Raw genomic sequence first — 11,683 nt, forward strand, 5'->3', positions numbered from 1 at the left:
CACTGAGCTCTGTAATACCAGTATAAAGGCCAGTCTAATATCATGAGAGGTTCAGGTTCATCCTTTCATATTCTGTATACAGGCAGCTTCAGTGGGAGAAAGGTTGGTACCCTGCTCAGCCATTAGCAACAGCTGCCACTTTCAGGAAACTGACCTCCTCTTCATAATTGTGGTAACACCATGGGAGAAGCACAGGAAAAAGGCTGGAGAGTAGACAGGATATGGGACTTCAGAATGTCATCATTCTTAGGAAACAGTTATGGCATCGTCAATGAACATAGAACTGGGAATAACAGACCTGGGGTCTGGTTACATTTCTACCACTATTAGCTGTGTGTACCATGGGTAAGTCACTTCATTGTCTATTTCCTCTTTTGTAAAATAAGGATGATAAAATTCCCACTACCTACCTCACAAGGTGGTAGGAAAAAGTGCTGTTAAAGTGCTACAGAAGTGAAGTGTCAACACCACTCCTCAGAGGAAACATCTCCATTTTAATAGTATGCCTTAACTCCAAAGAGTCACTTCGTTCATTGATCCAACATATTTATTATGTTTTACTTGCTGGGGGGGGGGGGATACAGAGTTATCAGACAGTCTCTGCCCTTCAGGACTTCACAATCTAGTAGGTAAGTGATAGTGGGGGAAGCAGAACTAGCACCAACCTGGGTCCTAGTCCAGGCTCTGCCACAAACTAGCTGTGTAACCCTGGACAAGGCTTCCCACCTCTCTGAACCTCAGCATCCTCATCTGCAAAACGAGGGGGTTGGACTAGTTAATTCAACTGAACACACATTTATTAAGCACCTCCTATGTGAACTATTCTAGGTTTTAGGAATACAGAGACACAACACAGACCCTGCTCTTAAGGAGCATACAATCTAACAAGGGAACAGACAGGTACAGAAATAACAGTGATACAAGGGGTGAGAGAGATAAAATGTAAAAGTCCAGAAAAAATGGAAGGAAAAGTCACATTCACTTGGGGGTGGTGGGAGAGGGTGGTTAGGTAAGTTTTATGGAGATGAAACCTGACTGGGTGTTCAAGGAAAGGACTCTGCAACAAACAGAGATGGGGGTGGGTGGCAGGGGAAGCATAAGGTCTATTACAAAAATGGAAGACATCGTGAGGAACAGAGATGGGTGGGGGCGAGGTAAAATGGGGGAGAGCAAAACCTAGCTTAGAATGTTAAGGGAAATATGATGCTAGACAGGTAGGGTGGAAACAGATTATGGAATACCTCAAATGCCAGGATCAAGAGTTTATACTTTCCTTGGTAATCGGGAACTACTGATGATTTCTGAGAAATGACATGATCAAAGCAGTGCATTAAAAAATTTGCTCAAGCAGCAAGGAGGGGATAGCTTGGAAGCATGAAGATCAGTTAGAAGATTATTACAATAGCCCAGACAAAGAGAGATGAGGCCCTAAACTACAATGGGGGACAACGTGCAGGCAGAATTGTCAGGACCAGATAACTGACTAGATATGGGGGTGGGAGATGGGAAGAGAAGTTTAAGAAAAAAGGCAAGTTAGTAACTGAAAGGATGGTGGTTACATCATACAGGATGCGAGAAAAGGTTTTGTAGCTTATAGGATGAGCTCAGTTTTGGGCAGACTGATTTTGATGTACCAGTAGAACACAAAGATGGAGATTCACAGTGGGCAGCTGGAGTTATGAAGCTGGAGCTCTAGGAAAGAGTCTATTTCCCATGAGGATGGGAAAGGCTAGGCGAGGAACAGGATATTAATGGGGAAAAGTTACCCAGTTTGACCAGAAATGATATGGGAGTCACCTGCACAGACATGGTAACGGAAGCCATGGGACCAGAAAATATTGTCAAACCAAAGTAAAGAGGGTAAGTGTCTTGAGGGACACTTATGATTAAGGGGAAAGAGGATGAAGAAGCAACCAGAGAAAGGGACTAAGGATAGTTAACAAGTAAAATGAATAAAATGCAACAGCATGGAAGCCAAAGTAGAGAGTATCAAGTATGACGGCACAGGGAAGCCAGTCCCAAACACTACAGTTATCGAAGATCCCTTCTTCCAGTTCTAATATTCTCTAAGTTCATAAATCTGAAGCATGTGCACAATAACTAAACATAAAGTAGTATGATTTGTAATATTGGGAATTAAAGATCCCATGGAGGGCAGGAAAAAACATTTATAGAGGTCCTGTCTGACCTCATTTACATATGTATGTGCATTTTTTGTAATATGAATTGACACCAAAGTAAAGTTAGCCGAGTCTTGTGATAACTGTTATTAGCCTAGAACCACCTTACCTACTAAAGTCACATCTTGAGTACCCACTAGGTGGGCATAGATGCAAAGAGCAAAATCTAACAAAAGTCTACAAACCTTCTAACATCTTAATCACACTGATGATGCTGAATTTAGAGAACCCAAATGTGTATTTTGTTTGTCACTTACTACCTATGTGACCATAAGCAAGTCTATGGAGCTCATTTTCTTACCTGTAAAAGCCAAGATTGGACTAGATAACCTCTAACCTGTTCTCTCTTCTAGCTCTAAATCTTTGATCCTATGATAACAGTAAAGTCAGCAATAAAGACGGTTTTACCTTCCCTAGTTTAGTCTGTTGTTTGAACTTCATTTTCGAAGAGAACCACGGCATTAGGAAAGTAATGCCATGACTTACAAGTGAATCGGATTTAAGTGAAGCGGGGCTGCGCAAAGTCAATAGCCTCACTTTCTCCTCCTGAGCCATCTGGGTCCAGTGGCAAGATATAGATCAGGACAACTGGAGATGACCCAGAGCCAAAGAATAGGAAGATAAGCTCCCTGGAGACCTGGGTTTTCAGCCCAGTTCTATCTGCTTGCCAGAGAGCCCTGGAGTGTTTTCACTTTGCCCTCCTAGAACATTATCACAATCTCAGGGCTTAAGCCACTACATCCTCTTGAGATTTCCAGCTACAAGAAACTTTAGTCTACGGGACTCTGGAATCTTTCGAGCAAGGAATCTGACTTGATCTTTGAAACCATTCTCCTTCATCCACCACCCCAAGTCCCACTGATGTTTATTTTATTGTCTGTGTTTCTACCTCTGCACACATTTCCCTTGGAAAACAGCTTTCTCAGACCTCATTCCTTTGCAACTCAACACAGTGAGAGAATACATTCAGCTATAGCTGGAAATCAGTTTTATACCCTGGGACTTGAGGGAAATGGCTTGGCTCCAGAGGACAGAACTAGAAGCAACGGGTAAAAAGTACAGGGAAATATACTTTCATTTAAAGTAATAAAGAAATTTCTAACAAATAGATATTCAGTAACAGAATGAACTACCTTCAAAAGTTTCTCAACCCCCACCACTGGAAGTGTTCAAGCAGAGGCTGGTCTAAGAGACGTGGTAAGAAACTCCTGAATTAGCTGAGAACTAGGTGAACTTTAATGTCCATTTCGACAGGCTCTTGAGATCTCTTCCATGCCTATCCCATACCTGGCCTACTCCACAGGGCTTTTCCACTTGCCCTTCTTAGATTCATTATTAGAAACCCAGTATCCTTCTTTCTCTCCAGTACAGTAATGAAAGCTAGAACTAAAAAGGGGACTTAGGGATTTAGACAAAATCTTTACCTGGAAAATTAAACAAGGAGGGAAGGGAGAAAACTGTGTTGAGACGATCTAAAGCTGAAAACAGCTGAGAGAAGAGAGAAGGCTACGTACACATAAAGGAAAGATGAAGGAAAGGGGGTGCCGAGCAGGGGAGAAGAGCATGAAGGGGATGGGAGAAATCAGGTGCTGCCAGAAACTGATGCCATTAGGGCATTTCCTTCCCTGGAGATATCTGAATAAATCCAGATGCTGCCTAAAGTATTAGAGGTCTTTGCATATGTCCAAACGTTTTCCTCATTCTCTCCAGCTGCTGATATATCTTCTTTTCAAATACTTCTTCCCCGGGGTGGGGGGGAAAGAGAAGCAGAACTTCCAGTGAGGTGGGAACAGCTTGGGGTACCTGGAAATTTCTAACAGGCCCGTTGGGGCAAGGCAGTCCTCTCTCCAGGGTCCTGACCAGCTTCCACTAGAAGCCTCCCATCCCTCACCCCATCACCATCACTAACATCCTCCACCCCTTCTCCATCATGACACCTCTGTCCCTGACCTTTGCCTACACCCCAAAGTTTGTCTCCCTCTCTCTGCTCTCCCGCTTCCACCAGCTCAGGCCACATGCTTCCTCTGATGGGTCAGGAGCTTTTGCTCATGACTGAAGCCCTCACCACAGGTGGCACAGATGAATGGCCCCTCTCGACCATGGCTCTTGCGGTGCGTGATGAGGTTGGATTTCTGACTGAAACGCCTCTCACAATCAGGGCAAGCATAAGGCCGCTCACCTGTATGGATGCGCCGGTGGGACACAAGGTTGGATTTCTGGCTGAAGGCCTTGCCACAGTCAGGACAGGCATAAGGCCTCTCACCTGTGTGGATGCGGCGGTGGGCCGCCAGATAGGGCTTGTGCCTAAAGGACTTGCCACAGTCAGGGCAAATGAAGGGCCGCTCTGGGGCATGGTCACGTCGGTGGGCTGCCAGGTGACTTCCTTGTGAGAAACGGCGCCCACATTCCAGGCAAGCAAAGGGCCGCTCACCTGAGTGGATACGGATGTGGGCCACCAAGTGGGTCTTCTTACTGAAGTTCTTTCCACATTCACTGCATATGAAAGGACGATCTCCAGGATGTAGCTGCTGCTGACCTCGCAAAGACCTTCGGTTCCGGAAGGTGCGACCATGCTCATCATAGCTATAGGGGACAGCAGGATCCACTTCCTGGTCCGGCTGAGGATCCAAAACCTGATCCTGCTGGGAGTCCACCAGATCTTGCTGAGGGGACTGATCCTGCTGGGAGTCTATGGCCTGGTCCTGCTGAAGATCCATGGCCTGGTCCTGCTGGGTGTCTGTGGCGTGATCTTGCCGAGTCTCCAATAGCTGAGGTGGAAGCTGTAAACTCCCTTGGCTACTGGTGGCCTCTGCAGAGCCCTGAGGGCGCCGGTGAATCTTGCCATGGGACAAAAGGTTGGGTTTGTGACGGAAGCGGCGCCCACATTCAGTGCAGGGATAAGGCTTCTCACCGGTATGAATTCGACGGTGGGAGGTCAGGTAGGGCTTATTAGTGAACCGTTTCCCACACTCAGGGCACTGATGAGGACGTTCACCAGTATGCACACGGCGGTGGGCAATGAGGTTCGGCTTGTGACGGAAACATTTGCCACACCAGGCACACTGGAAGGGTCGGTCAGCAGCATCACCACCTGGCTGGGCAGCAGTAAGTGCCGGGCGGCCCCGGGGCCGAGGCGCAAGGACTTTTTCTGACGCCTGTGCTTCAGCCACATGAATCTGCTTGTGGGCAACTAGCTCAGCCCACTGTGCAAAGCTTTGACCACAGCCACTGCAGATGAAACGGCGAGGTGGTGGGGCTGGAGGGTGGTTCTGCCGCAGGTGTGCCCGCAATTGGGAGGCTCGGCTGAAGCGTTTCTCACACTTGGGGCAGGCGACTGCTCGGGCAGATGAGGCATGAGCCTGGCCATGCAGTGCAAGAGCTGCCCAACTCCTGAAATTCTGCCCACAGACTTGGCAGAGGAAACCTGTAGCAGGAGGTATGGCTGTGGCACCAGAGTGGGCCAGGCGGTGTAAGGCTAAGAAAGGAGCATGGTGAAATCGACGCCCACACTCAGGGCAGGGCAAAGGCGGACGGCCATGGCGCCGACGAGTATGATGCCGCAAGGCTGCCCATCCAGGGAAGTGCCTCCCACAGCGGGCACAGCGGTAGGCACCACCCTGGAACAGACCCCCATGACTAGCTGCCACAGTCCCTTCTAATTTAATCCTATGGGTATCCTTCTCTGACCCCTGGAGTGACTCTTGAAAGGATCCAGAGAAGAGCCGAGCCCGGGATGGACCCGCAGCAGGGGGTCTCCTGCATCGACGCTCCAACAGAGGTCCTTGCCCTGCTGGGGATAAAGAATCAGAGTCATTTTAGAAGGGCTACTATGTGACCTGGAGAAATTCTTAAATGACCTCTCTGGAGCACCATTTCCTCATCTATAAATTGAGAGGGTTGGACCACTCTTAGGGTGCTATCTAACTCTAAATATCCAGCCTCAGAGTTAGGAAAACCTGGGTTCAGTTCCTGCCTCTGACATAATGCTGGTTTGACCCCAGATGAGGCACTTAAATCTTTCAGTTCCCCAGCCAACTCACAAAGACCATAAGCAGGAGCTGACCCATGTTAGTATAGGGAGTTTCTGGCACCAACATAATCACAGGTCCAGTGCCCCCCCACCCCCCCACCCCAAATTAAATAATTTCATGCCTCCCCTCATCCGTGAAGCCTGTCGTGAACACTCCAAGTTACAATACTCTCCTCAAGACTTTAAACTCAGACAGCACTGACTGTACACTCCAATCCTCTAAGTAGCACAAGGAAAAAGCCAACACCTCCACTGCCCTACAGAGCAACGATCCCCTTGCACAACCAGGAGCCCTTGCAGGCAGTCCCTGAAGTCACCCTGGGCAAGGAATAAGCCATCCTTCAGGGAGGCTGAGGCCTATAAGGCCTACTCTCCCACTCCTTCCCTAACCTGAAGGGGTGACAGGACAGCAGTCTTCATCTTCAAGGCCACAGCAGGGTAGAATAGCAAGAAGCTGTTCAAGACCCAGAGGACCAAGAGGACTGAGCAAAGGGACACTTACCTGTAGTGTTTCGGAGCACCCTGCCCCCACCAGAAGGGAGCTGCCCCCCACTGCCACATGGTTCTTCCCCAGGAGACCCTATAAGAAGAAAGAGCCATATTGAGCAGGGGAGAGGAGGTGGCAGGGACCCACCTTCCCATCTCCCAACGCTCCCTCAATTTCCCTCTTCTATCTAGAGAAACAGAGAATTAGCTCTTCCCCATAGGCTGAGCATTCGGGTACAAGATCAAATCCAGCCCCACTGCAGCCCTCACTTGAAATGTGATCCCCTACATATGTAACTTTCACCTAACCTAGGAGGGATCAGGAAGAGGCCAGATCCTACCCTGGGAACGCAGGAACAGGCGGTTCTCCTTCCAGCCTCGTTTCCGAATGAACCTACTTCTCCCAGGAGAGAGATATCTCCGATCCTTTCCAGAATGTAGGGATGCCTGCAACAACAAAGACTTTACCTACATCACCCCGGACAAGGCTTACTCTAACCACAGTGGGGCCAGTGCTCCCAGAGACAGACACAGAGAAATCAGTTTTCGAGGAGCAACCGCTAGTTTCCTCACAAGTGTTTTACATTCAGTGTAATTTCACAAGTGTAGTATGGGGATGGACCTGGGTGTTTTCCAGGACTCCATTTCAATATGAATCCAATTTGACACAGCCCCCCAAAAGAAGCTAAAGCAATCATAAGTGGAGTTAACGGAGGCACACAGCATCCAGTACCAAGTGAGAGATAGCCCCCTATCCCCTGGTCAAACCACACCTGGAGAATTGTGTACAGGTCTGAGCACTTCCTTTTAAGGATACGGACAAGCTTCAGTGCATACATTCAGAAACACAACCAGGATGGATCTAAGCTTCAAGACTATGTCTTCACAAGGACTGGCTGAAGAACTAGGGATGCTTAGCTTGAAGAAGACTTAGGGAGAGGCCAGATACATCAACTCTTTTAGTATATAAAGGGATATAGAAAAGCATATATATGCATATATATACATACACAGATACACGCACAAATATGATATTCCATTCTACTTTTTAATGACTCAAAACTGTTAGCTGTTCTTTTTCCACATCATCTGAAATTTGCCTGCCTGCAGCTTTCAGTCCTTTCTGGCCCTGCTGACCTCTTGGGTCAGTCAGAATAAGTCTAATCCTCCTCCCCTATCACACGTAGCCCACAGGTTAAGCAGACTTGTTCTGCTTGCCCCAAAAGGTCAGCACAGCCACAACGGGCTAAAAATTGCAGGGAGGCAGATTTCAGACGGATGTAAAGGAAAAAACTCCCAACAATTTGAGTGACGCATGAGAGGGATGGACTGACTCGCTTTTTGTGCTGGGAATCTAGGTCAGGCTGAGGCTGGCTTCGATGGTCTCCGAGATTCGATAGTTCTGCCTTCATGCTCCGAGGATGTGTGCCGCCCCCGCCCCAATCCGGGGATCCCTTTACCCCCGAAGGGCTTCTCCCATCCGTAACCTGCCATATTTTGTCCCGTTTCCCTACATGGCCGGAAGGCCAGGCGTGCACACACTCACGCTCACACCGCCATAGGGCGGTGGTGGAGAACAAAGGCCGGATAGGGACGCTCGGAGCACACCCAAGCCAGAGCCAACAAGCACACCTCTCCCACGCAAGGACGTGCACACACCTCCAGGTGTACGTGCGCTGCCACACATCCTCCCCCCGGCACATGCGCACAGAGATGTGTACATACACACTTGCACCCACGCGTTTCTGGGCCTCACAAGAGCCGCAGGAGTCCTCCCCGCCTCCTCCCCGCCGGAATACCCCAGCCTCCAGTGCTCAAGAACCCCATCTCCCCTCCCGCCCCCCCCCCGCAGCGCCCCTCCCCTCTCCTCTCGCGCATGCGCCCTCCGCGGCCCCGCACTCCAGACGTCGGTAGGCGCCATTCCCGCCCCCCACCATACACACTTCCAAATCCCTCCCCTCTACCCCCTCCGTCTGCCCCGGCAGGGTCGTACCTCCCGGTCCGTGTGTTTGTACGCACGCCTCCCATCCATGTACGGGGAAACCGGTGCCGCTTCCCCGCCCAGCAGCAGGCCCAGCCTCACCGCCGCCAGGCCCATCCCCTCCCCGCCACCTCCCGGCCTCCCTCGAGCTCTCCTTCCTCCCCCTGTCCGCGCTCCGACCCTCTGTGCCTCCCTCCTTCCCTGGCAGAGCCCAGCACCATGTGACTACCGGAGCTGCCGAGGGTCAGTCCCCGTGCTCGGGCGCAGGGCGGGGAGGGGCGGAGCTGCCAAGGCCTCTGCAGGGGGGCGGGGGCGGGCGCGGGGCTGGGGCGGTGTCCTCTGGAGACCTGGACTGCGAGCCTCGGAGGGGCTGCGGGGTGCCGGACTCCGATGCGGTGGGGGTGGGATGTCATGGGAACAGGAGAGATTACGAGGACCCCGCCCCCGCTTTGCACTTGGGGAAACGGAGGGACTTCTCCAAGGTCGCGGGGTTGGCTGTAGCTGGGATCCAGCGTAGGCCCTCGGAAAGGAAATTCAGGCGCCGCTCCCAGGCGTGCAGACGTGCCCCAAAGAGCCTGATTTCCATTAATCTTACATCTGCCTTGTTGCTGAAAGAAGACGCCCCCCACCCCCATCTCAGAGCCAGATGGGGGGGTCCCTTTCTGGGCCTCGGTTTCCTCGTCTGTAAAATGCCTGCACTGATCCTGATGTCTGCCCCCGCCCCCACCCCCACCCCGGGCTCTTCCTGCCCCGGTACTTTGTATTTAACTACTTCGTGGGTGTCATCGAGGCTACTGGCACCCAGCTCAGTCATTTTTTTTCAGTCTCATCCGACGCTTCGTGATCCCTTTGGGGTTTTGGTGGCAAAGATACTAGAATGATTTGCCATTTTCTTCTCCGGCTCATTTTACTGATGAGGAACTGAATACGATAGATAGATAGATAGCCTTTCCCATTAGAATCCATGTTCGCTTTGATTAGAGCTTCATTCTTTTTTTTTTTTCCCCAGGTCCGCATATAGTAGGCACTTAATAAATACTTGCTGATTAATAGAGTGATTGATTAAGGCTCATAAAAAAACAAAACAAAACAACTTACATAAGGGACTAAATTCTCAGGAACGAATAGTTGGGTTGCTGTCAGAATCAGGGAACTTTAACGAATAATTTCATAAAGTTCTATCAGGCCCTAGGATCTATTTTTTTTTTCAACTACCTCTAAACCCTTCTCAAATCTATCTTTTTCTGCCTGTACCCTTTGTTCAGCCTAGAACCCTGTAGAGGTCCCAGCTTTTTAGCCTGTCTTTGTGGATCACCTTCCTCCATCTCCTGGGTAAAGGATCATGGTGTTCTGAGGTGACGGAGGGGATAGCATCCTAGCTAAGGATATATGTGTACTGTTAACGGAGGAGGAGGAGGAAGGGCATTGGTGACCTGACTGGCCCTAGAAGGGACTTCAGAGAGCATCTGGTCTAAGACCTTTGTTTTCCAGATGAAACCAGGACCCAGAGAAATTTGCCTGGGATCATAAAGCTACTTAATGACAGAACTGAGACTTAGGTGGAGTAGAAGGTATATGTGTGGTGTGATAAAGGACATTTCAAAGCCCTGCCTCTCTTTCAAAGAGCTACCTCCCTTGCCCACTTGCTATGGACTCCTTTCCTCCTTTCTAGCTTGAAAGTCATACTTTCAAATTCACTCCATTAAAATCAGTCTTCACAAGAGGAGTGAAGTAGGAACAACCACTTGATTTACTCAACAATTCACCCCCAAGCCATATGTGGCTCTAGACAACCCTATCTAACTGACCAGAACCTTTTTTTTTTTTCAGGACAGGACAATGCCATCTTCCTAGGCTCATCCCTGAGCTCCAGAGATTTACAGATGGGAATTCCTTCATAAAATCACCATCATTTTATTTATCCACTTCCCTTTAGGTAACATAGCCTCTCATCCCCAAGAGGAACCTTCTCTTGGTCTCCATTCCAGTCCCAGCCAGTGTCTCCCTGCCCATGGGAAGTGATGACCTACAACAAAGGCCTAAGTGAGTTTCAGAAGTAGAGGTCAGTGTGACCTGTGATTCCCAAGCCCAACAAACTTTGATTTTCATTTCCGCCCCTCAGACTACTTGAAAACACAGATATATAATCATTGTGAAGCAACAGGACCCAAGTCAGGAAGGAGACCTTCATTTACTCATTCATATAACAAACATTCACCATGTGCTAACTAAATATTAGGAAGTATACGAGATGCTAGAGATACAAGAATATATAGAACACAGAGCAAGGCCCTTTTGTGGGTCATGGAACCCTTTGGCAATCTGATGAAGCCCATGGAACCCTTCTCAGAATAAGGGTTTTAAATGCATAAAATAAGATACATAAGATTACAAAGGAAACCAAAGTTAGTGAAAACAAAGATAGATGTGTGTGTGTATACATATTTTCTCCCCATCCATATTCATGTACCTCCTGAAATCTATCCCTGGATCCTTTGGGAGTCAGTGAACCCCAGGTTAAGAACCAATGACATAAATCCTGCTTTTACAGAGGTCAGGGAAAACAGGTACACAAATAAGTATAAAACACAAAAGAGTGAAATAAATGCAAAGGAGAGGTCCAAAGAAAGAGTTGTGAGAAATATGATTAGCAAAGATTATTCATCTTCAGTCTGAAGGAGAGGGAAATCAGAATGAGACTTCATGAGAAGGCTTCATGGAAAGGATGCCAACAGATGAAGAGAACAGGAAGTAAAAGAAACCTTTCCTGGCCCAGGGGACAGATAGCACAAGCAGGAGACAATACGTGAGGACAGGGGGAGGAGAAGTGTCCAATTTAACTGAAGAGAAGGATCATGGCATAAAGCTAAAGTAGGCCATGGTCAGATCGTGTGTGATGTTATACTTTTGGGGTAGACAATGTGGAGGAACTGAAATTTTTTGAGTAGAGGTGTGATGACATGATCAGAGCAGTGCATTAGGACTACTCAATGTGAATGATTTGCT

At 48.8% G+C, this 11,683-nt stretch overlaps 1 protein-coding gene across 2 annotated transcripts; it reads right to left on the minus strand.

Moving 5' to 3' along the window:
- Positions 1-529: 529 nt before the first annotated feature.
- Positions 530-8,894, minus strand: REPIN1 (replication initiator 1). 2 transcript variants are annotated; one of them, XM_036759842.1, is made up of 4 exons: positions 8,690-8,894; positions 7,038-7,143; positions 6,713-6,790; positions 530-5,970 (listed from the first exon to the last, which is right to left on the minus strand). In XM_036759842.1, exons 1-4 carry the CDS (start codon positions 8,792-8,794, stop codon positions 4,187-4,189), a joined length of 2,073 nt encoding a protein of 690 aa, XP_036615737.1. In that variant the 5' UTR covers positions 8,795-8,894; the 3' UTR covers positions 530-4,186. The 2 variants fall into 2 exon arrangements, with proteins under 2 accessions (XP_036615737.1, XP_036615738.1); XM_036759843.1 differs by having other exon boundaries at positions 530-5,967; positions 8,690-8,874.
- Positions 8,895-11,683: the final 2,789 nt, after the last annotated feature.

The sequence above is a fragment of the Trichosurus vulpecula genome, chromosome 5 (genome assembly GCF_011100635.1).
Source record: "Trichosurus vulpecula isolate mTriVul1 chromosome 5, mTriVul1.pri, whole genome shotgun sequence".
In the NCBI taxonomy this organism is placed as follows: domain Eukaryota; kingdom Metazoa; phylum Chordata; class Mammalia; order Diprotodontia; family Phalangeridae; genus Trichosurus; species Trichosurus vulpecula.